Source organism: Octopus sinensis, linkage group LG20 (assembly GCF_006345805.1).
Source record: "Octopus sinensis linkage group LG20, ASM634580v1, whole genome shotgun sequence".
Taxonomy (NCBI): Eukaryota; Metazoa; Mollusca; class Cephalopoda; order Octopoda; family Octopodidae; genus Octopus; species Octopus sinensis.
The window spans coordinates 9,110,824-9,134,321 of record NC_043016.1 but is presented as its reverse complement, the minus strand read 5'-3'; the positions used below and the strand labels follow the sequence as shown (position 1 = coordinate 9,134,321).

The 23,498-nt window shown below is 36.9% G+C and overlaps 2 protein-coding genes across 5 annotated transcripts in view; one reads left to right on the top strand and one right to left on the bottom strand.

Annotated features, from left to right (window-relative positions):
• Positions 1-17,005, bottom strand: part of LOC115222474 (E3 ubiquitin-protein ligase Bre1) — a 52,163-nt gene extending 35,158 nt beyond the window's left edge. The window contains exons 1-4 of one of the 3 annotated variants that reach the window (XM_029792695.2): positions 16,889-17,005; positions 8,187-8,338; positions 3,020-3,187; positions 843-906 (exon numbers count right to left, since the gene is read on the bottom strand). In XM_029792695.2, coding sequence (XP_029648555.1) covers positions 843-906; positions 3,020-3,187; positions 8,187-8,291 — 337 coding nt within the window. In that variant the 5' untranslated portion in view covers positions 8,292-8,338; positions 16,889-17,005. Of the gene's footprint in view, positions 1-842; positions 907-3,019; positions 3,188-8,186; positions 8,339-14,713; positions 14,737-14,956; positions 15,113-16,888 lie in introns of those variants that run through there. The other 2 variants (XM_029792694.2, XM_036511691.1) reach the window with 2 other exon arrangements.
• Positions 15,870-23,498, top strand: part of LOC115222475 (putative uncharacterized protein DDB_G0284213) — a 73,883-nt gene continuing 66,254 nt past the window's right edge. For both annotated transcript variants that reach the window (XM_029792696.2, XM_036511692.1), the window contains exons 1-2: positions 15,870-15,903; positions 16,148-16,239. In XM_029792696.2, the coding sequence (XP_029648556.2) occupies positions 15,885-15,903; positions 16,148-16,239 (111 nt within the window). In that variant the 5' untranslated portion in view covers positions 15,870-15,884. The remainder of the gene's footprint in view (positions 15,904-16,147; positions 16,240-23,498) is intronic.

Sequence of the window (23,498 nt, the reverse complement as noted above, 5' to 3'; positions counted from 1 at the left end):
GCATGGTTTGGAGTGCTTGGCCAGAGTTGGTAGGTCAGAGAACTGCATCAGGCTCTGTTGTCTGCTTCGGTATGGTTTTTAAGGCTGAATGCCTTTCTAACATGAACCATTTTACAAAGTGGAACGGATGTTTTCACATGGTACAAGCATTGGTGAGGTCAGCTTTGACATGTTTTTTTATAGCTGGATGCACTTCCTAAAGCGAACACTTTTACAGAGTGGACTGGGTGCCTGTTTTTGCCCCGCTGGCACTATTGAGGTCACTATATAGCTCACAGGTCAACAAACCTATGGAAGGAAGATACTGCTTCTGTATGTTAGTGTGGAATAAGGGTATGAGAAAACAAGCTTTAGCACTAACTAGCACTATGACCCGGCAACGTCGGGTCATAGTGCTAGTGCATGCGCACATACATGCAAGTACAGTCCAAATCTCCAACCAATTACATACAGCTAGCTGGCATTCAATTGGCATATCAAGTTTTGGGCATTTTGATTGGGTTTGGGATAGAAAATTCACAAAAAAGTCACTTCTATTGATTTTTTAAAGGCTTTGCGGGGTGATTGGGGAAATGTAAAGATGTGCACGACCACCCTTGGACGGTTTTGAATGGCCATAGAAAGTGCGAGCCCTCTAACTGAAAAATTGTGGATTTGTATAAAGGACACACAAACAGACAGACATTTTGCCGTTTATATATAGAGAGATAGAAATGTTTAACTTAATTTTGTTTTGTTTTTTCTAATTCTTTATGTCGTTTAAACCATAACAGCTACGGTCATGCTACAGCTGAATTTTCAAATAAAGATATACTGATCAATGATCAAAACAGTAAACTAACCTTCAGAATCATCAGCCGTCTCTGCATCAAACCGTTGCAACAGAACACGGACATCTTCATCAAGCTGAAAATAGAATAAGAAAAAAAAAATGTATAATAGAGAAGGTGAAGTGCATCAATTAAAGGTAATTGTAATTATCAGACTGATATTGCAGTTGTCTTTAAATGCGATTTGTAATTGCAGTTATTATTACTATATTATATTATATAAGGCAGTGAGCTGGCAGAATCATTAGCATGCCAGGCAAAATGTTTCACAACATTTCATCTATCTTTACATTCTGAGTTCAAATTCCTGTGGGTTGACTTTGCTTTCCATCCTTTTGGGGTTGATAAATTAAGTACCAGTTATACACTGGGGTCTATGTATTTGACTAGACCCCTTCCCCTAAATTTCGGGACTTGTGCCTATAGTAGACGTCGTCATCGTCATCATCATCATAATAATAATAAAAGGATCAGTGCATGAAACCTAAGATATAAGTTTCAAATTCAAGTAACTACAGAGACATATCTTTGAACATGCCATTTCACAGTTCTATTCTTGCCTCTCTACAAAAATAGATGCACACATGCAGGAAGAAATGTGGCTGTGTGGTAAGAAACTTGCTTCCCAACCGCATGATACCAGGTTCAGTTCAATGATGTGGCACTTTGGACAAGTGTCTTCTTGTATATTATTTGTAAAAATAAAATTCAAGCATACACATCATCATTATAATAATTTCAAATCAGTTTTCTATGCCGGCATGGTTTGGACAGTTTGACAGGAGGTGATAAGCCTGGGAGCCACATTAGGCTCCATAGCCTGGTTTGGTGTGGTTTCTACTGCTGGATGCCCTTCATAACGCCAACCATTTTAGAGTGGACTGAGTGCGTTTTACATGGCACCATCACCAGTTTTTTTTTTTTACATGACACCAGAATCCATGCATATATTTACAACAGACTTCTGTGCACTTTCAAATCAACCAATTTAATTTAAAAAGCATTGGTCTGACATTTGCCCAAGGTTCCATGCAAAGGAATAGAGTAGAACTGCAAGGTCAGTTCATCTGGCCCACTGCCGCACTATACCTTTCGTGTAAAGTACCTATAATGAGAGTTCATTTACCTCTGGTATGGCATCAGTGTTTGAAACAACTTATGTCTGTGAGCAAACATTTTCAAAAATGAAGAATTTGAAGTCAACACATTGAATAAGGTTGACTATTGAACATTTGGAAGCAATTCTCTTGGTTGGATGCAGCAATTCCAAAGCAAATATTGATGATACCTTAAAAACTAAACACCAGTTTCACAAATCTCACAAACTTTTTTTGCTGCTTAGTTTGTACGATTTGGATATACTCTTTACTCTTTTACTTGTTTAAGTCATTTGACTGCGGCCATGCTGGAGCACTGCCTTTTAGTCGAGCAAATCAACCTGGGACTTATTCTTTGTAAGCCCAGTACTTATTCTATCGGTCTCTTTTTTCCGAACCGCTAAGTGATGGGGACGTAAACACACCAGCATCGGTTGTCAAGCAATGCTAGGGGAACAAACACAGACACACAAACATACATATATATATACATATATACGACAGGCTTCTTTCAGTTTCCGTCTACCAAATCCACTCACAAGGCATTGGTCGGCCTGGGGATATAGCAGAAGACACTTGCGCAAGATGCCACGCAGTGAGACTGAACCCGGAACCATGTGGTTGGTTAGCAAGCTACTTACTACACAGCCACTCCTGTGCCTATAACTTGATAACTTTGATAACTTTTTGGTAAATAAATATGTTGGTTGTCTTTATTTTTCGTTTATTTACCATATTGTATTGAACAAAATGGTTATGTGGCCTGCGCTCATCATTCTCTCGGTTATCTAGCCCGTCGTGAAAAAAAAAAGTTTGGTAACCTCTGGAACAGAGGAATGGAACCTGAAAACCACATGGCTTTATAACACAATATATACCACAACTTCATAACACAATATATATATATATTTTTATGAGGGCTTGCTGCTCTTCTCCATGACCTTTGAACACAAAGAACTGTTTTCACATGTATATATGTAGTCTTTTTGGTAGATGAGGAACTGTTTTGTATGTAAGTGACCACCTGCAGAATTTGATATAACCAGAAATATAATATATTTAACAATAACAACCACGAAAATCTTTACTAACCTGATTCCAATAACGGTTCACAATCATCAGCATTGCATCATCATGGCGTTGCCTATCCTCCAGCTGCTCAACACGCCGCTGAAGATCATCTTCGGCAAGACGCCTCTGCTCGATACGTTCACAGAGCTTCTTGTTTTGAAAGACAAGGACCTTGACATCGAGCTCTTCCTGTAAAAGGGGAAAAAAAAAAAATATCAATTTTAATTATTAACTTTATACCTAAATGTACATAGGTTGGGCAAAATGGATGACATCTCTCATCCTCTCATTTGCAATATCATCATCATTTGTCATATGTGTCCCATGCTAGTATCAGCTGGATGGTCTGACAAGATTCAACTAGCCTGTGAGTTGAGTTGGTCTCCAGTGTCTGCTCAGGCAGGGTTTCTATGGCTGAGTGTCCTTCCTAACACCAACCACTTTACAGAGTGTACTCAATGCCTTTTTGTGGCACCAGCACTAGTGGAGTCACCAAATAGCTTGCAATCACTGAGTGGGGCTGCAGTGTTGAGGGAGGTGGCTTTGTACAAAGTGAAAAGCAACAAAACATGGAAAGAGGGACACAAACAGGTGTCTTGCTGTAGAAGAAATACATGGGTACCTCAGCAGGTGCACTCACACACACATAAACTTAAATCTGTTTTAACCAAAATTAGGAAGGCATAAAGAGCAGAAAGTAAACGATACTTCCAAGAATGTGACACAAGTGAATCCAAAGATACAATCTTAGCTGACAAGAGTTTTAAGACAATGTCCATCACACAGGTATATTTGCTTTCATTAAACAGTGTATTGGTTTAATGAATAATAAATTGTCAGATATAGGTGTTGTAACTGATATACACCTTACCAGAAATCTACACACTCTAGATAAATGAAATAGTAAAAGGGAGTCTACACAGTTTCACTGTGCCCCGATATAACTGTGTGGTGAAGAAGTATGCTTCACAACCATGAGGTTGCAGGCTCAATCCCACTACATGAAACAGTGCAGGATCCCATTAAAACTATTATCATTTCCATCATCATTTTAGCATCCATGCTTGTATGGATCACAAAAAATTTATTAAGGCAAATTTTCTATGGCCGGATGCCGTTCTTGTCACCAAACCTCACCTGTTTCCAAGGAAGGTAATATTTGCTGACAGCTGGACATGTTTTTATGGAAGACTGGAAAGGAAAGAGACTGCTTGTACAGCAGTGATACACGTTTACAAATATTGAGTGTTGCCAAGACAAGGAAACTAAAACACACACACACACATCCAAATACATATATTATGATGGATTTCTTTCATTTTCTGTCTACCAGATCTACTCAGAGGGCTTTGTTCAACCTGGGGCTATAGCAGAAGACACCCAAGTTGCCATGTCACAGAGTAAGACTGGATTCGAAACCACATGGTTGGGAAGTAAACTTCCTAACTACACTATCTATCACACTATTTACACTCCAATGCACTTACCTATTTCTTTACTACCCACAAGGGGCTAAACACAGGGAGGACAAACAAAAGGATTAAGTCAATTATATCGACCCTGGTGCGTAACTGGTACTTAATTTATCGACTCCGAAAGGATGAAAGGCAAAGTCAACCTTGGCGGAATTTGAACTCAGAATGTAGCAGCAGACGAAATACCACTAAGCATTTCGCCCGGCGTGCTAACAGTTCTGCCAGCTCGCCGCTCCAATGCACTTACCTACCAACCAACCTTTTCTGTTTCCCGAACCTATTTCTCTCTCTGTCACTTTAGCCTCAACCTCACATCTCTCTCTCTTTCCAGATAGGGAGGCTGTGTATCATCTTCTTCAACAACACACCTGTTTCTTGTCCCTTGATCATACATTCACATCTCTCAATACTACACCCCATTCAGTTGAGGAGATCGAGTGACCTCACCAGTGCTAGTACCACATAAAAAAAGCAACCAGTCCACTCTGTAAAGTGGTTGGTGTTAGGAAGCAAGCACAACCAACAATAGAAACCTTGCAAAAGCAAACATCACAGCTTGGCATGCCAGTTCCTATTAACCCTTTCGATACCAACCTGGCTGAAACCGCCTCTGACTCTGTAGTACAAATGTCTTGATTTCAAAAGTTCTGAATTAAAATCTGCCACCAAACCTTAGTCGCAATTTATGTTCCTAACACTAGCTTAATGATAACTAAGTTATTTTACTAAATTCATTGTTATATTTAAAATAATTGAAAGTACTACAGAGCACCTCAAAATAAATACGGTAACGAAAGGGTTAAACTGTCCAGCCTATGCCAACACAGAGAAAGAGACATTAAATGATAATAACGATGACAATGATGATAGGTGAGTGTGGCATGTGTATCTCTATCTATAACAGCAAAGGATTGCTGATAAAATATTGCATCACACAAAGATACAAAATTGCATTCATTCTGTGTGAATATATGTACAGAATGTTGATATAACTCTTCAAAGAGGTACCCTAGCATTGCCTGCAATCATACAATCAACATCAATCTTCATCTTTTATATATTGAACAGCTAAGTATACACTTAATACCTCCATGCTTTTGACTATATTCCTTGTGGAGGCACATGGTTAGAGCAGTGGACTCGCGGTCGAAGGATCGTGGGTTCGAATCTCAGACCGGGCGGTGTGTGTGTTTATGAGCAAAACACCTAAGTTCCATTAGAAGGTAATGGCGAACTTCTGCTGACTCTTTCGCCACAACTTTCTCTCACTCTTTCCTCCAGCATCTTGCAGCTCACCTGCGACGGACTGGCGTCCCGTCCAGGTGGGGAACCTATACACCAAGAAACCGGGAAACCAGCCCTTATGAGCCAGGCATGGCTCGAGAAGGAACTAAACTATATTCCTTACTAACCATTAATACACAAAAATACACTACACCTCCTTAAGAAACAACACACAATGAGGTAAATGTGAATTAAATGGAAGGGATCTGCAGAAAAGAAGGAACAAGGAAGATATAGTAATAATTGGTAAAATCTAATCTCAGATTTTACCAATTATTACTATATCTGCTTAGCAGCAGCTCTTTATATTGTGAGTTCAAATCCACTTCAAGGTCAACTTTGTTTTCATCCCTTCAAGGTCAATAAAATAGTCCAGTCAGTACTAGGGTCAATTTAATTGACTTGCCCCTTTCCCCTGAATATTACTGGCATTGAACCTTGCAATGGATTAGTATCTCATTCAGAGGAAATGTGATCCCAGATCACTTACAAGCCGCGGAAACCAGGTAATTGGCCATTTAAGTCTTAGGACTCAAAAAAAAAAAAGAAAAGAGAATCTCATGCTCTATCATCTAATAGAATGGTTCAACTGCTTAGAATTTAAACTAGCCAGATCCAGCCCAAATATGGTACCTGTTTTATGTTCAAACCAGACAGATCTGGTCTCTCACACCTACCCTACAATGTCATTCTAAAAGTGCACAGTCACATGATCAAAATCTTGGAGCTACAAAACAATGAATGACAAATTTAACACAATGTGAATGAATAAGAATCACATTTGGCGAAATAATCTGAATGCTAAAGGGTTAATGTAGCCCATAATCTTTATGCAATTATATTTTCTTTTTAATATGATTATGTTGGCAATCCCACTGAATATTTATGCTTTCTATTTACTAAACTTTCAAATACTTAATCTGCATACAAGATACGAACATATAACTACATACAACTTTTATCATCCGCATTCTGTGCCCACTTCTTGTGCTTCCATGCTGGAGATGTCACAATTTGAGCCAGTTCTTATTTGAAGTTACTGCTCACCTAAATATGTGGTGAGGACCACATCTCATACATTCCATTTTCGGATAGGTTTCTATAACCAAATGCCCTTCCAAATACCAACCACTTCACAGAGTGCACTCTGTTCACATACAGAGTTAAAATACAAGGGTGAATCAGAAAATAATGCAATTTTCATTTGCTTTATTTCTGACGCACATTTGTATATAATTTTATTCAGCTACATAAAATTCCACAGAATTAATGTTTCTTAATCAAGAAATAGAGGAGAAAGAAATCTATTTTGGTTACTGTAAAACCCAGAGGGCTACAACTGCTTGCAGTAGTGCAAGATACCACCTACAGTAACTACAAGCAACTAGAAATAGCAATCAAATCTTCCTCAAATCACACTGCCCCATGTTCCTATAGGAAGAAAATATTAGATAGGTAGTGTTAGATTCCTCAATGAAAAGATAATATGGAATGCCTTTCATCAAATACCTGGAACTAAATAATAACAGCAACTAACAACAAAGCAAACCAGTGAGGGAACCTTTATATGGTTGCTCAACCTGTCAGAAATAGCAGTCAAATCTAGAAGACTAACCCAACTGGTTGACCTGAAATTAAGCTACAACAGTGAACTTAGATATAAGTATTTCACAACAGGATATGAATCTCTGAACCCTTGTTAGTACCCTTTGGGTACTCTATTGCATCAACCACCAAACAATTCATTCCCTTCTCAAACACAGAAATTTACTCTTTTACTTGTTTCAGTCATTTGACTGTGGCCTTGCTGGAGCACTGCCTTTAGTTGAGCAAATCAACCCCAGGACTTATTCTTTGTAAGCCCAGTACTTATTCTATCAGTCCCTTTTGCCGAACCGTTAAGTAACAGGGACGTAAACACACCAGCATCGGTTGTCAAGCGATGTTGAGAGGACAAACAGACACACAAACATACACACATTTCCGTCTACCAAATCCACTCATAAGGCTTAGGTCGGCCCGAACTTGGAATCTTGGGGATGCAGCCCACACTCTTAACCACTACGCCATATGCCTGTGGGCAGGATCTCTTTGATTGTGTTGAGGAAGACGAAAACTTTTACAAAACGGCCATAACAATGGGTTTAGGGTTATGACCTCAAAACAAAGGCCGTCTTTGCATTGGAAAATCTCAACAGGATTTCAAGATGTCGAGGAAATCTATCCCAAAAAAGGAGTCCCAGGAATGTTTCCATCAAAGGAAACGACACTGGATAAAGTATATGGCTTCAGAATGGGGACTACTTTGAAGGAGATTAAATGTTGAATTGATATGTGTCATAGTTTTCTTTTTATAGCACCAGTCCCAATACTTTTTGATCAGACTCCATATATACAATGACAGCGGAAAAAAAAAATGTCATACTCACAAGGGATGATATGTTACCCAGTTGGGCAGGGTCAAAACGAGTCAGCTTTTTGTCTGGCGGGCCGGCGGCCCCTGGATCATCAACTGCCGGCCGTTTTGTTGCCATGCTGTTAGGATTGTCAGTTTTGGAGACACTTTAACTTCATTGACACCCTGGAAAACAAATTAGGAGATAAGCTGAATGTATAAAACAATGAAAATACATGTTTTTTTTTTTACGTGGCATCTTTCAAATAATTTCAAAATGAAAACAAAACAATTATATATACAGATTCAATAATGCAAAAGAATAAGAAAACAAAACACAAGATTAAAATATTTTCTTCTATGAATTTATATATTAGTTGCTGTTTAGCTCTGAGCCAGATCTGTGATCAAAGGTGTTTCTCCTGTGGCCATTCTGTCTTAATTCAAACATGGTCTACCCAGGGTTAGATTAGCTAATGTATCTTCTGCTGTGACCATTCTGTCTTTTAGATTTAGTGTATCTAGGAATACTTAATGTTAAATATCTTTCTTTGATGTTGTTTAGTCTCAAGAAGCTCTGATACCAAAGGGCTATGGTCAATACTACTCAACCTTGACCATCCTGTATTTTGTTCAGACACTGTATCTAAGACTACATTATGCAATCTGATCTTTCTTGGTGATACTGTTTCTTTTGGTAATAAGTCATCAGTCCTGAACTAGAAGACCTGTTATCAGTAATGCTCCAGTTACTATCATCATCGTTTAATGTCCGTTTTCCATGCTAGCATGGGTTGGACGGTTCAACCAGGGTCTGGGAAGCCAGGAGGCTGCACTAGGCTCCAGTCTGATCTGGCAGAGTTTCTACAGCTGGATGCCTTTCCTAACGCCAACCACTCCGTGAGTGTAGTGGGTGCTTTTTACATGCCACTGGCACAGGGGCCAGAGGAGGCCAGCAAACGGCCACAATTGGTTGGTGCTTTTTACATGTCACCAACACGGACGCCAGTCAGGCAGCACTGGCATCAGCCACATTCGGATGGTGGTTTTTTACATGCCACCGGTACGGGTATCATAACTACAATTTCCATTTGATTTTTATTTTGATGTTGATGTACTTAGAAAAAAAAAAAAAATTACTGACATAGAGTGTATCTAGTACTCAAAATTGAATCAAGTTCATCCTTGACATAGTTTAAGTTAGGTCAGCCTTGATCAAGCTAATTTATAATTAAGGGTGTTGCAGCTGAGACCAAACATCTTATTGTATACAATGTATCTAGAACCACATTATACAATGTATCCATTTTTGTTGTTTAACCTAAATCAGTCCTGCTCATGTAGGCATATGTTTGGAGTTGTTCCAGCATCGAGTTTTGCCGACACAACAACATATAGGACAATATGTGTCAATTTATTAAAACATAAGTTAACAAGTCTATAAATCTGTTTTGATTATTCTGGTCACTTGAGAATTTAATGGAAGTAAAACCTCTGTGTAGGTTGTACAAATGGTTATGAAAAGACAACAGGAAAGAAATGAAAGGGCGGGTGGAAAGCAAAGAATGGGACAAAATTATGAGATGTGGATTAATTTAAAATGAGGACCTTTACGTACTTACTTTAGGAGCAAGATTAACCCTTTAACACTGAGATTACTCTGTCAAATCTAATCCTTATTTATTCACATTGTTTTGAATTAATCATGCATTATCTTATAGATTGGAGATTTCAATGACATGATAGCTTATTTTTAGAATGACATTGTAGGGTATGTGTGAGAGGTCAGATATGGTCCGTTTGGACATAGAACAGGCAGAATATTCAGTGAAATATGGTTGGTTTAAATTTTATCATGTAAGAATAGTAGCTTAATTCAGTATTAAAAAAAAAAGCAAACGAATAACAAAATATGTTTAACCACAGAATAAAATGACAGATAAAAAGTTATTCAATATTAGCCCCAGATTAGTGTTGATCCAGAAGACCTACCTATAATCAAGGTATTCTTTTTCTATATAGAGGTTATCATGGGTTAAACTTGACCATGCATCAACACATATATGCACAAACCTCAGCTTGATTTGTTTTTAAGATTAGCAATTACTGAAGCATACAAGTCTTCCTGCTAATCCACTGCTCTGGATTGGTACTCTTTAATTGACCTTGAAAAGACCAATGACAAAGTTGACTACAATGAGATTTGATCTCACAGCACAAGGTATTGGAACAAATACTGCATGGCATTCTATCCAATGCTCTACTGATGTTTCCATTTCCTAGCAAACAACCAAAAGGAATATGGTGCAGACATGTAGCTGCTATTTCTAGCAGATCAAGTGTTGGCATACACAGATACTCTCCCACTGGCTTCAGTTTTGCTTTGCTTAAAAAGTCAGTCCTTACTAAGCAGATTAATGATGAAAGCATAAGAATCCTGTTGTTTTAGGGACTACAAAGTATACTTGTTTATTTAAGACAGTATGATGAGATTTCAAAGAGATTTGACTGCTATTTCTACTCGAGTGACTGCAAGTATAGGCAACCTATTATGAGAAGTTAGCCACATGGGGCACAGCTCATCATCAGGTGGGCTGCACTACAAAAAAAATTCAAGGTAATTTTTTTAGCTAGGCAGGCCAATCAGAAAGTTGTGTAGGCTACAAGTTGCAAATGACTGCTATAGAGGATCTCTTAGTGTTTAATCCCAGGTCAACCTTGCACAAGCAGACCTCTGATGAAAGGCATTCAACAGTTGTGATCATCTTGTCTTTTTATATGTCAGATATGATGTATTCCTCTTTTGGTAAAAAGGGATGGCAACTGTTTCTAGCAGATCAAGGCAGTGGAAAAATAAAATCGAAAAAAAAAAAACATAAAGGAGGCTCACTCGTTGGCTAGATCAGTTCTCTTTAGGTTCATTTTTATTGGAGACTAGCACTATGACCCGACAACGCCGGGTCATAGTGCTAGTGCATCCATATACAGCTGCGTGCATGCGCACATACACCGAGTACTGTCCAAATCTCCGACCAATCACATACAGCTAGCTGGCATTCAATTGGCGTATCAAATTTCGGCCATTTTGATTGGGTTTTGGATAGAAAATTCAGAAAAAGTCACTTCTATTGATTTTTTAATGGCTTTGCGGGGTGACTGGGGAAATGTAAAGATATGCACAACCACCCTTGGAGGGTTTTGAATGACCATAGAAAGTGCAAGCCCTCTAACCGAAAAATTGTGGATTTGTATAAAGGACACACACACAGACATTTTGCCGTTTATATATATAGAGATAAGTTCACTTTTTAAATACTCTGAATGAAAAGCAAACAGGTATTTTCTAAGTACAGATTTGTGAATCAAGATAACAATAGTTGAGTCAGATAAAGGAAAATAACAGAATCTGTCACAAAGAATGCCAATAAAGTTATATCACCTAACATGAACTCCTGATCTCAGAATCTAAAAAGGTCTATTTACCTTTGATCGCATACGTAGTGTCACTGACATCATTAAATTTTCTAATTCAGGTTAATGGTGCTTAGGCACACACATACACAGATATAAACACACACATATTCATATGAGTTTTTATATTTACATATAAACACGTGTGTGTGTGTATATATATATATATATATATACATATATAATAATAATAATAATAATAATAATAATTGTGTACAGTGCTCAGGTGCACTACAACTCATCTAAAGTGTATATATAATCAGGTGAAGTTTCGGCGGATTTCGGAAAGCATGAGGGCCTTAAAAGATGCAGTGTCATGGCAGTCAACAACTGACGCAGGCAGTTTATTCCATGCTTCAGCAACTCTGAGCATGAAAAAATGTTTCCGAAAGTCATGGGAGCTGTATTGTTTTCTGACTTTGTAGGCATGTTCACGTGTGTTAGACACATGGAGATCAAAAAGGTGTTCAGTGTTGTTGTTGGTGAGGTGGTTGATAACTTTGTGGGTGTTTACCAAGTCCGTCGCCAAACGCCGGAGCTTCAGTGAATCCATGCCCAGGGAAACAAGGCGCTCAGAATATGGTAGGTGTCTGATGGAGGGTATGCGTTTGGTTGCACGTCTCTGGACAGATTCCAGGAGGTCAATGTTCTGAGCAAGATAGGGATTCCAAACTGATGATGCGAATTCCAAGTGTGGTCGTACCATAGCTGTATACAGTTTTAAATAGATGGCTGGAGAGCGGCTAACAAAAGACCTGCTGAGTGATGCCAAGACACCCTCGGCCTTCCTGACAATCTTAGAGATATGCTTTGACCAACGCAAATCACTGCTGACAGTGATGCCTAGGTCACGCTCGCAAGAGGATTTCTTGATATCAGTGTTGTGGAGGGAGTATGTGAACGCAGGGTTTTTTCTCCCAAAATGCATGGTGGTACACTTGTCCACAGCCAGTTTCAGTTGCCAGTCTGTGATCCATTGCTGCATTGTGTCTAGGTCTGATTGCAGGAAAGAGTTGTAGACATCAGGATCTGTCCTCTTGATTTCAAGGTACAGCTTGATGTCGTCTGCATATTTCAATACTGTGGCATTCTTTAAATTGGCATCTATGTCGTTAATGTATGCCACAAACAAGAGGGGGCCAAGGACAGATCCCTGTGGTACACCCGATGACATCTCATATGGTGTAGAGTGCTGTCCTAGAACTGTGACTACCTCCTTTCGGCTGAGGATGAAGGATTTCAACCAGTTAAAAAGGTCATCCCCCACACCCATTGCAGAGAGAAATATATATAAACATTTACTTGTTTCAATCATTTGATTGCAGCCATCCTGGGGCACCACCTTGAAGGGTTTTAGTCGAACAAATCGACCACAAGACTGATTTTTTTGTTAAGCCTAGCACTTTCTCTATCCATCCCTTTTGCCGAACAGCTAAGTTACAGGTACGTAAAACACCAACACCAGTTTCCAAGCAGTGGTGGGGAACAAACACAGAAACAAAGACGTGTGCGCACACACACACACACACATATATATATATATATATATATATATATATATATATATCTTTTTACTCTTTTACTTGTTTCAGTCATCTGACTGTTGCCATGCTGGAGCACCACCTTTAGTCAAGCAAATCGACCCAGGACTTATTCTTTGTAAGCCAAGTACTTATTCTATCGGTTTCTTTTACCGAACCGTTAAGTTACGGAGACGTAAACACACCAGCATCGGTTGTCAAGCGATGTTGGGGGGACAAATACGCACACACACACATATATACGAGGGGCTTCTTTCAGTTTCCGTCTACCAAATCCACTCATAAGGCCTTGGTTGGCCCGAGGCTATAATAGAAGACACTTGCCCAAGATGCCACGCAGTGGGACTGAACCCGAAACCATATGGTTGGTAAGCAAGCTACTTACCACACAGCCACTCCTATATATATATATTATATATATATGACAGACTCCTTTCAGTTTCCGTCTACCAAATCCACTCACAAGGCTATAGTAAAAGACACTTGGCCAAGGTGACACGCAGTGGTACTGAACCCGGAATCATATGGTTGGGAAGCAAAGTTTTTACCACACAGTCACCTATCTATCTATATATCTACACACACAAATTGTTGTTGGCAATTCACAAACTTGTTCAAATTATTATAGTATTGTGTGCTGTGCCACTGTATTTAATCATAGGCTTGTATTCAAAATATTAGGGGGCCGAACGGTGTGGAGGGGTACGAAGGGAATAGGGAATAAAATAATCCGAGATATGCAAAAACAATGAGATGAGCATGATCAAGTCTGAAATGTCTTTCACCATAAATCTACTCGACCAACACTGATCCGGGACTAAGCAACAAGGAGTACACTATGCTTTGAAACAAAAGTACGGATGCGATCCCAAAATGGAACGCTTTTGACTATAAGACAGGTCAGCTCGATCATGCTTGACCTGGGGACTAATCTGATAGCTTTGCATTGTGATAATCTTAAACACATTGAATATTTATGTAATAAAACAATAATCCTAATTTTTACTTTCATAAAAAAAAAAAATTTGTTTTCATATTCGTTTTCTACACATTTTATTTTTACATCTAGTAGGCTGCTTTTTCTTTTCTTCTTTGCTTTCGTGATCGGATCTTAAACAGTATATTGACAAAAAAGAAAGTTTGTACTATAAATAGTTCTCTAAATGGGTAAAGATAAATTGACAAATAAAACCGTTTAAACATACATTCGCACATACTTCATATTTATGTATGTAGTTACGTTATACACACACACACACACACACACACATATATATATATATATATATATAATATATATATATATATATATATATATATATATATATATATATATATATAAGCACCCATACACATTATATATATAATCAACATACATACATAGATCTTGTAGCAAAACTCTGGCAGATGACACATACCATTGTTTACCGGCCAATCTAAGTTACTAGAAGATCAATGTATATAATACTGTACATATATATAAATATGTGTACAACATTATAAACACAAATATGTACATATTGAAATCTACACAGAAACATATACATACATGCATCGTTAATTTATCACATGGCAATCTATATAATCGTTGCAGTTGCGACCGCGGAGCAATCGGATGATGGATAGGAATCAAACGTACCGTATTCTATCATGGCAATCGTTAACGAAGTTTCGTCACTGAGAGAGTAATAATGTACATCAAGTGGGAGGGGGGAACTTTTAAAGGAAAAAATCAAATGATGAAAAACAATCAATACAAAGAAGTTTGTGAAACATTATAAATATTACCAACCTCAATGCATATAAACCGCCATGTTTTGCACAAAAATAGTCTCGAACCTAGAAGCTTTTTAGTAACTTATAGAATTTTTTTTTTTATCTTTTTTAAAAATATCAAGAATATATGAATATAATGAATTTGAAAATTTGCTTTAAAAGCCAAATTATAATGTTAATTAAACAATTTTGAACTCTTAAACAAGAGTTAAAATTTTTCAATAAACTTTTATTATATATATATATTATATATATATATATATTAAACTCAATTTATATATCTATATGTGATGTATTTTAACTTTTATGACTTTAATTATAAAACAATCTTTAATGGTTTTAATGAAGCAAATATATAACTTAAGAACGCTACAATCATAAACGGAAGCAATTAGTTATACCTGACTATTTATTATAATACCGTTTGTCTTGCTTTGATTTTGAATATAATTTAATTTCTAAATGAAGATCCCTAAAATATACTTTAAAACCACAAAAACATACCCTAATTTATGATCCTAATGATAATTTTTTTTTATTTATTTATTACTTCCGCAAATTACTACTCTCTAACCAGTAAGATTGCTATCTTAGTTTACAGCTGTAATAGCATTTAGATAGTTTTTAATTTAAAATACTAATATTTATCCTATTATTACGTTTATATATTGTCTAAAAATATGATTTAGAAATTGGAGAACAATTAGGCTTCTGTAAAAAGAATAACAATTAATAAATAACTTTCCTCTTAGTTCTCTTCTTTGCTTATGACAATGATGATGATGATTATTCTAGTGTAACTTCACTGAAGCAAGACCTGCTTCTCCTTGCATTCTATGCAGTAAATATTTACTGTTATATAGTATGATGCCGGTAATAATGCAGGAAGCAAATGTTTAATCTGCGAAAGTTACAATAAATTTTTATTTTGGAAATTCAATTTTATGAAATTTGATTTTAATTGTATGCGTCTTTTTTTTTTATATTATTTTTTATTATTATAAATGATCAACAGTGTAAACAGCAATGTCAGAAACATAAAATTACAAAAGTACTAAAATAAATTGTTTGATGGCGTATTATTAAAAATATCATTTTTCAGTTTTGAAAGTTAAAAAAAAAAATGAAATAAAATTATACTAAATCGAAAAACTGATTTAAACAATATATTTTTCAATTATGAAAAAAAAAAATTTTTTTTTTTTAGATATATTCACTGCCGAGTATTTCTATGTTGCTATCAAGATGGCAGCTGACGTTGACGAGTTGGACATTAATCCCGTTTACCAGGCCCTTCAGGTAAATATAACAATTATAACAGCTTATTTCGATGGAAAGGGAAACTGTGTTCGAAAAGTGAAAGCATCTTTTGGTAACGAAGACATTTTTAAAAATGGTATAAGCAAGAAAGAGTGTGAAAGTCAGGTTTCTGCGTTCAGCAGACGAATATTGTTTTATAAATTGATTTCGTTTCCTAAACTTACAAATAATTATCATTGGTTCTTTACACTAGTCATAAGAATCCTGTTAGGTAGCCAATGTTATTAATTAATTTAACATAGTTTCTTTTTTCTTCTGCCTTGATTGTTTTCATTTATGCGTATTCTCTTTAGAATCTACCTCAAGTGCGTTCTGTCAGCTGAGATTGGAATTGTCAAACAGCTGACTCTAATTTCAGCTGATATATACAAATAATTATGTATACATGTATGAAAGTATGTGTAATTTTAGTTACAGAAGAAAGATCAGTACCCTTAACACTTTTCCGGGTATTTGTGTCTGGTGACAAGTAGGAGAGGTTTTTCTCAGTTTGAAAACCTGGCTAGAATTCTTGCAACAGAATGAACTGCTAAACGCACTCTCATGCCGGGTTAGATAATAATGAAATTATTGTATACAGTGCTCAGGTGCACCACAAGAGGTTTAGAGAATGAAATGCTCGACTCACCTGAACATCTCAGCAACACCTAGGAAACTGTCAATATGCAGTTTGAGATTAAACTTCTGAAATGATGCGCATTATCTTAACGTATGCAACTCAGCAACCACGCCTAGATCTACGTATACTGGACACGTTTCATCATCATATTTATCGATAGAGTGTATCAGTTTATTTTATTGGTTCAATGCAAGCGATGTGGGCTGGATAATTGTAGTTGCATCCTTTACACATGACTGGTATTTATTTGATCGACTTTTCCCACCCACCCGAGGAATAGGTGATGAAGTCAACTCAACTGGGATTCGATTCCAGAAATGAGAAATGGTCGGCTAAAACACTGTTAAGCTTTTTCTTCAACACCCGATCAGTTTTGCTATTCTGCGGCGCACATGGTAGAGACATAACCCAACCCTTCCATCCCTTAAAAATTATTATCTTTTTTTTTTTTACGGAAACCCACGTTTTTAGCTATGGAAATCCCGATTCTGAAAAAAAAAATAAATTGGCAAAAATTGCAATTTCAAAATTTCTATCCCACCCCGACCCCATTTCTTCATTTTTTTCACTTTTTTCAGAATTTTTTTTTTTTTTTGGCGAAATACGTAGAAAAACACGGAGATTATGATTCTAAGAATAAATTGGGATCTTTTCGGTTTGAACGGCAGTTTTTTCTAGCGGTGTCATATGAAATTGTCACTCATAATTATGACCCTAGTATCGATCTATTGCATTTCAATCTGTTTTAGGGTTAGGGTTACGAGTGGGGGGAAGGGTATCTTTTTTTCTTCAGAAATATAAATAAACCCAATCTGTTTTTTAAACGAGGGACATATTCATACAGCACAATGTTTTTACCTCAATAGACGTCATTGATTGGTTGAAATTGCAGAAATTGAAGAAAAAACAACAACAAATATCTTACAAACTATAGAATTTTCTCAAGAAAGCCAAGAGAAAAAGATGTTTTATAAACACATTCTACCAGTATACGAAGTTTAAAATTTTTTAGTTACATAGAAATTATTTTTAAAAAACTGCCATTCAAACCGAAAAGATCCATAAATGGTTTTGTAAAATTTAAATTTTTCAAAAAAAAAAAAAAAATTTACCTTAACTGCAGAAGTGGCTGTGTGGTAAGTAGCTTGCTTACCAACCACATGGTTCCGAGTTTGTTCCCACTGCGTGGCACCTTGGGCAAGTGTCTTCTACCATAGCCTTGGGCCGACCAAAGCTTTGTGAGTGTATTTGGTAGACGGAAACTGAAAGAGCCCGTCGTATATATATATATATATATATATATATATATATATATATATGTGCGTGTGTATATGTTTGTGTTCTGTGTTTGTTCCTCCCCCAACAACCGATGGTGGTGTTTACATCCCCGTAACTTAGCAGTTCGGTAAAAGAGACTAATAGAATAAGTACTAGGCTTCCAAAAGTCCTGGGGTCGATTTACTCGACTAAAGGCGGTGCGCTAGCATGACCACAGTCAAATGACTGAAACAAGTAAAAGATAAAACAAAAGAACCCCCACCCCCACCTTCAGCCGTCAAGCAGGCTATACACATGCTAGAAATAACAACTAAATCTCAAGAATGGGCTTCTTTCAGTTTCTGTCTACCAAATCCATTCACAAGGCTTTGGTCAGCCTGAGGCTATAAAAGACACTTGCCCAAGGTGCCATGCAGTGGGACTGAACCTGGAACCATGTGGTTGGTAAGCAAGCTACTTACCACACAGCCACTTCTATGCCTATGCAAAGAAAAAAACAAAATACAAGGTACTTTGTCTGCTTTTCTACCGGCATTATACTACCTTGATGATGATGATGATTTCTAAGATTAGTACAAGACCACATATTTGGGAAAAGGGATTACTCGACTAAATCGATCTCAGTACTTTATTCTAGGAAAATGAGAGGCAAAGTTGACCTTGGTGAGATTTGTACTCAGAATGTAAAGGACCATAACAAAATATTTGCAAGGCATTTCGTCCGATAACAATTTCTTTATTAGCCATTTGGGCCCTAACACAAAAATGAATTCATCACAATGATTAGGTTACAAAGACAAGAAGAGGTTTTTAGCTATAGACAAAATGTAAACAAAAGTCATCATGGTAAAAATAAAGCTTTAAATAAGGAAAATTCCTCAATTGAGGGGAGATTCCACTCTGCGGCTGTCGTTTAGCTCGCTGCAATTAGCAGCCAGATTTCTCTCTTTTATTGGCTAAACTGGCAATATGACCATTCCGAAATATAACAATATCTGTTTCAACACACGACTTCACATAAAAAATCTTGCACAACAAATATTTAAACGTATATCTGTTGGGTATAGTTTAAGAAAAAATTGACACATTGGATAACATTTTATTTATTACACTGTGTCTGAGATGGAGGGGAATGGACTAGTCATGGCTGGAACGCCTGTTATATATCTGCTCGATCAGGTTTGACCTAGAGCTAAGGAATAACAATTAGTAGCTAGTTTATTGATTCTGAAAGAATGAAGGCATTATCGATCTTTCATCTTGTTCAGAGCTGATAAAAATAGGATTTGATCTAATATGTGAACTGATAATGTCTATCGTATTTACTCGTGTATAATATGAAAAAATTTGTATAAAAATTGGGGTAAAACTTAGTAGAATTACATGAGTGTGAAATTACGTATGCTACTTCTAGTTGTTTTTACTGATCCTACTCAAGAAACTTTGATAAGGAGTTGATAAGGAGCTAAATGAACATTTCCTAGTGCTTAGGTTTTTTTGTTTGTGTGTGGACAGTTTGTTCAGAGATCAGCTGGTGTCTCTTGCAAATACAACTGAATTTAGACCTACCGGGGCACCTGTACCAGTTGATTTTGGAGGCCCTTGCAATTTTGCTAATTTAAAACACAAGTTAATTCAAAGGGTCCCATTAAATCTAGGGGCATCAATAGATTTAGAGGAACTCAGTTAAATTTAATGGCTTTTTGAATCTAAAAGGGCCCAATGAATGAAAAAGGGCTCAATAATTTTAAAAGAACTATTGGATTAAAAAAAAAAGTAAACGTAAATTACAAATTATTTCATTGATTGCTGGAAATATATTAAAAAAAATTTTAACTCCAAGATTTAGGCTTTTCTTGAGTTACAACACCCCTTCCCCAAGTTCAGGGCTCCTGGGCCATGGCCTACATTAGCCTAGGTATAAATCCGACCCTGCTTGTAGAATAACAATTTATCTAGAATCTAGAACTAACTTTTGACTTTTGTGACCCACTTTTGGAGCTTTTGATATATTTAAATTTCCATTATAAAGTGGTTGGACAACAAAGTAGAGAGGCCTCTTAATCTTACTGAGGATAGGGAAACCTCTCTAGTGCTGGTGTTAGGTTAAAATGTACTGAGTACATTCTGTGAAGTGGAAACAGTATAGAGAAAACTCCTCTTGAGGACATGACTGCTAATCTAGTGCTGGTGCCAGGATAAAATATACCAAGCTTGCAGAAACGTTAGTGCGTCGGGCAAAATGCTTATCGGTATTTCGTCTGCCACTACATTCTGAGTTCAAATTCCGCCAAGGTCGACTTTGCCTTTTCATCCTTTTGGGGTCGATAAATTAAGTACCAGTTACGCACTGGGGTCGATGTAATCGACTTAATCCGTTTGTCTGTCCTTGTTTGTCCCCTCTATGTTTAGCCCCTTGTGGGCAATAAAGAAATATAGATAAAATATACCAAGTATACTCTGTAAAAGTGATTAGTTTTAGAAGTGCATTGAGCTATATAAAACTCACCAAAAATAAAATGTACAAGTGAGATGTGGTTGTCCAACCCATCAAGATGACCTGTAACTTGGAGCTTGGCGATTTGTCCTGCTCTTGCGAGTATGTAAAATGATGATGGTGAGGAGGAATTAGAACATGAGAAAGTAATGTAAATTCATTATTTACATTTGACAGATATTTGTCCTCATCTTGTCTGTTGTTAACACAAATTTTCGGCTGATATGCCCTCCAGTCTTCAAGACACCTGATGAAGGCTGGAGGGCATATCAGCCGAAACGTTGTGTTAACAACAAACAAGATGAGGACAAATATCTGTCAAATGTAAATAATGTACATAATTCCTCATCTCTTAAATATTGAACTAAATAATAATAATATCGAAAAATATCTTAAGAATGAGAACCCTAGTTCAAAATTTCTCCAAGACACCTGATGAAGGCTGGAGGGTATATCAACCGAAACATTGTGTTAACAACAAACAAGATGAGGACAAATATCTGTCAAATGTAAATAATGTACATAATTCCTCATCTCTTAAATATTGAACTGTTATGTAAATTCAATTGGGAACTGGAATCTATTTTGCTTGTTTATTAACAAATTGGATCTCTTTTTTATTTTCTGACTGTGTGTGTGTGTGCATGCATGCATGTTTTTAAATGTTTTGATATTAAGTCAATCAGAGGAGATGGGTCAAGTCCTCCCACACTAAAAGACTAATTAGATTGATGACCAACCAGAACAATTGCAAGTTAGTATTTAGTTTTCTTTGTGGTTGTTGTTTAGCTTTTGCCCAGTTCTGACTAAGCAGACGTATGATCAAAGAATTCCAGCCTTAACAGTCCAATCTTTTTATATATTTGTAACTGCATTTTCTAATATGTCGTTCCTTTTTAAGTTCTAATTTGAAGACGTTAGGCTGGTGTTTACAGCAAGTCGAAACTTGAGTAACCATATAGTTACTCCTTTTGTTGGTTCACATTTTGTTTCAAACTTCTAAACTTTGAAAATAATAAAAAAAAAACGATAGACCTTTTATGACATGTTCTTTATATGTTGTCGATCCGCAAGTATTGTCCTCTGAATAAGCAAGAGGTGTTGCAGATTATCCCTAGCTTTCACTGAGATCACCTTTAAACAAGATACTGTTCTGTTTCAGGGTTTGCCTATGTAAGAATTTAATGATGGGAAATAACAGTTGGGTAAAGTATTTAGTACAAGATCTAGAAATGAAGTTATAAAAGTGATTATACCTGGAAAGAAGACAGGTGGACCAAGTAGTTTTGGCTGAGAGTGATACATAATTTATAGATTGGTGGGGGCAGAGACCATTTTGGTAGACTGTCACTCCTCTGGCACAAGAAAGGAATCTGATATTTGCTATTTATCACCTTTAGTTTGGCAGAGTCATGGCAGCTTCAGTTCCATTATCTGTTTTGGCAAGATTTTTACAGCTAGATGCCCATCCTAGTGCCAACCATTTTACAGAATATATTGAACGCTTTTTATGTGTCAAAATGTAAACCACTCTTCTTAATACCACAAGATATTTCTGCTGTGAGAAACTGTTGATGTTTTATAAAACTCATGAGACCATAGACTCATGTACTCCCTGGACGGTGTAAACAGTGAGGTGGGCAGCTGAAAACAGATTTGAAGGATTGATATCTGGTTTTCACACATTCAATGTCCATTGCTGGAATTGTAAATTGGTTGACTATCTCTACATGAGACGTCTGTGATTGCTGTGCATGGTCGCTTTCTGTTCACAATGCTCTGGATACAATTATTGGAACTGGTTCAATTCATGCTGGGTGAATGCCGACAGGATATTAAAAAAAAAAATACAAAAATACAGTACATAAATAGGCGCAGGAGTGGCTGTGTGGTAAGGAGCTTGCTAACCAACCACATGGTTCCGGGTTCAGTCCCACTGCGTGGCATCCTCGGCAAGTGTCTTCTGCTATAGCCCCGGGCTGACCAATGCCTTGTGAGTGGATTTGGTAGACGGAAACTGAAAGAAGCCTGTCATATATATATATATGTATGTTTGTGTGTCTGTGTTTGTTCCCCTAGCATTGCTTGACAACTGATGCTGGTGTGTTTACGTCCCCGTCACTTAGTGGTTCGGAAAAAAGAGACCGATAGAATAAGTACTGGGCTTACAAAAAGAATAAGTCCCGGGGTCGAGTTGCTTGACTAAAGGCGGTGCTCCAGCATGGCCGCAGTCAAATGACTGAAACAAGTAAAAGAGTAAAAGAGTAAAGAGAGTAACTCAAGTGGTACTGATATTGAAATGCTGTCCGAAACATCCAGAACAGTGCTGCTCCTACACACAAAAATATGCTAAAGCAAAAGGAAAAAAGATATCTGTCTTGTTGGTAACAACTCTATGACTAATATATGATATGCCAGTTTCTGTTTTTTTATATGCTGTATCTTCATTCTGCCTCTTCTGTTGCTTCTATTACAATCTCTACTCTTGAGACCTAGCTAGTTACATATCACCAATACCACAACATGTCACACCCATTTCCCTTTTTCTTGTCACTTATATTGTGTATCCTCCTCCCCAATAGACACTAGGCCCTATACTAACTATAGTAATCCCTCAACTGTCATGTATGTTATGTCCTAAAAACCCCTGCGATAGGTGAAAATTCACAAAGTAGAAACGATACTGTATATTTTTATTTTTATTTTTATAATTTGTATATATTTATTTTATTATAAATGCAAAACAACACCACGGAGGAATTGATGTAAGCTTAAATAATAAACAGCAATAGGTGAACTGCATTATGGCAAGGGATTACTGTACTAAACCTGGTCTGTCATCTC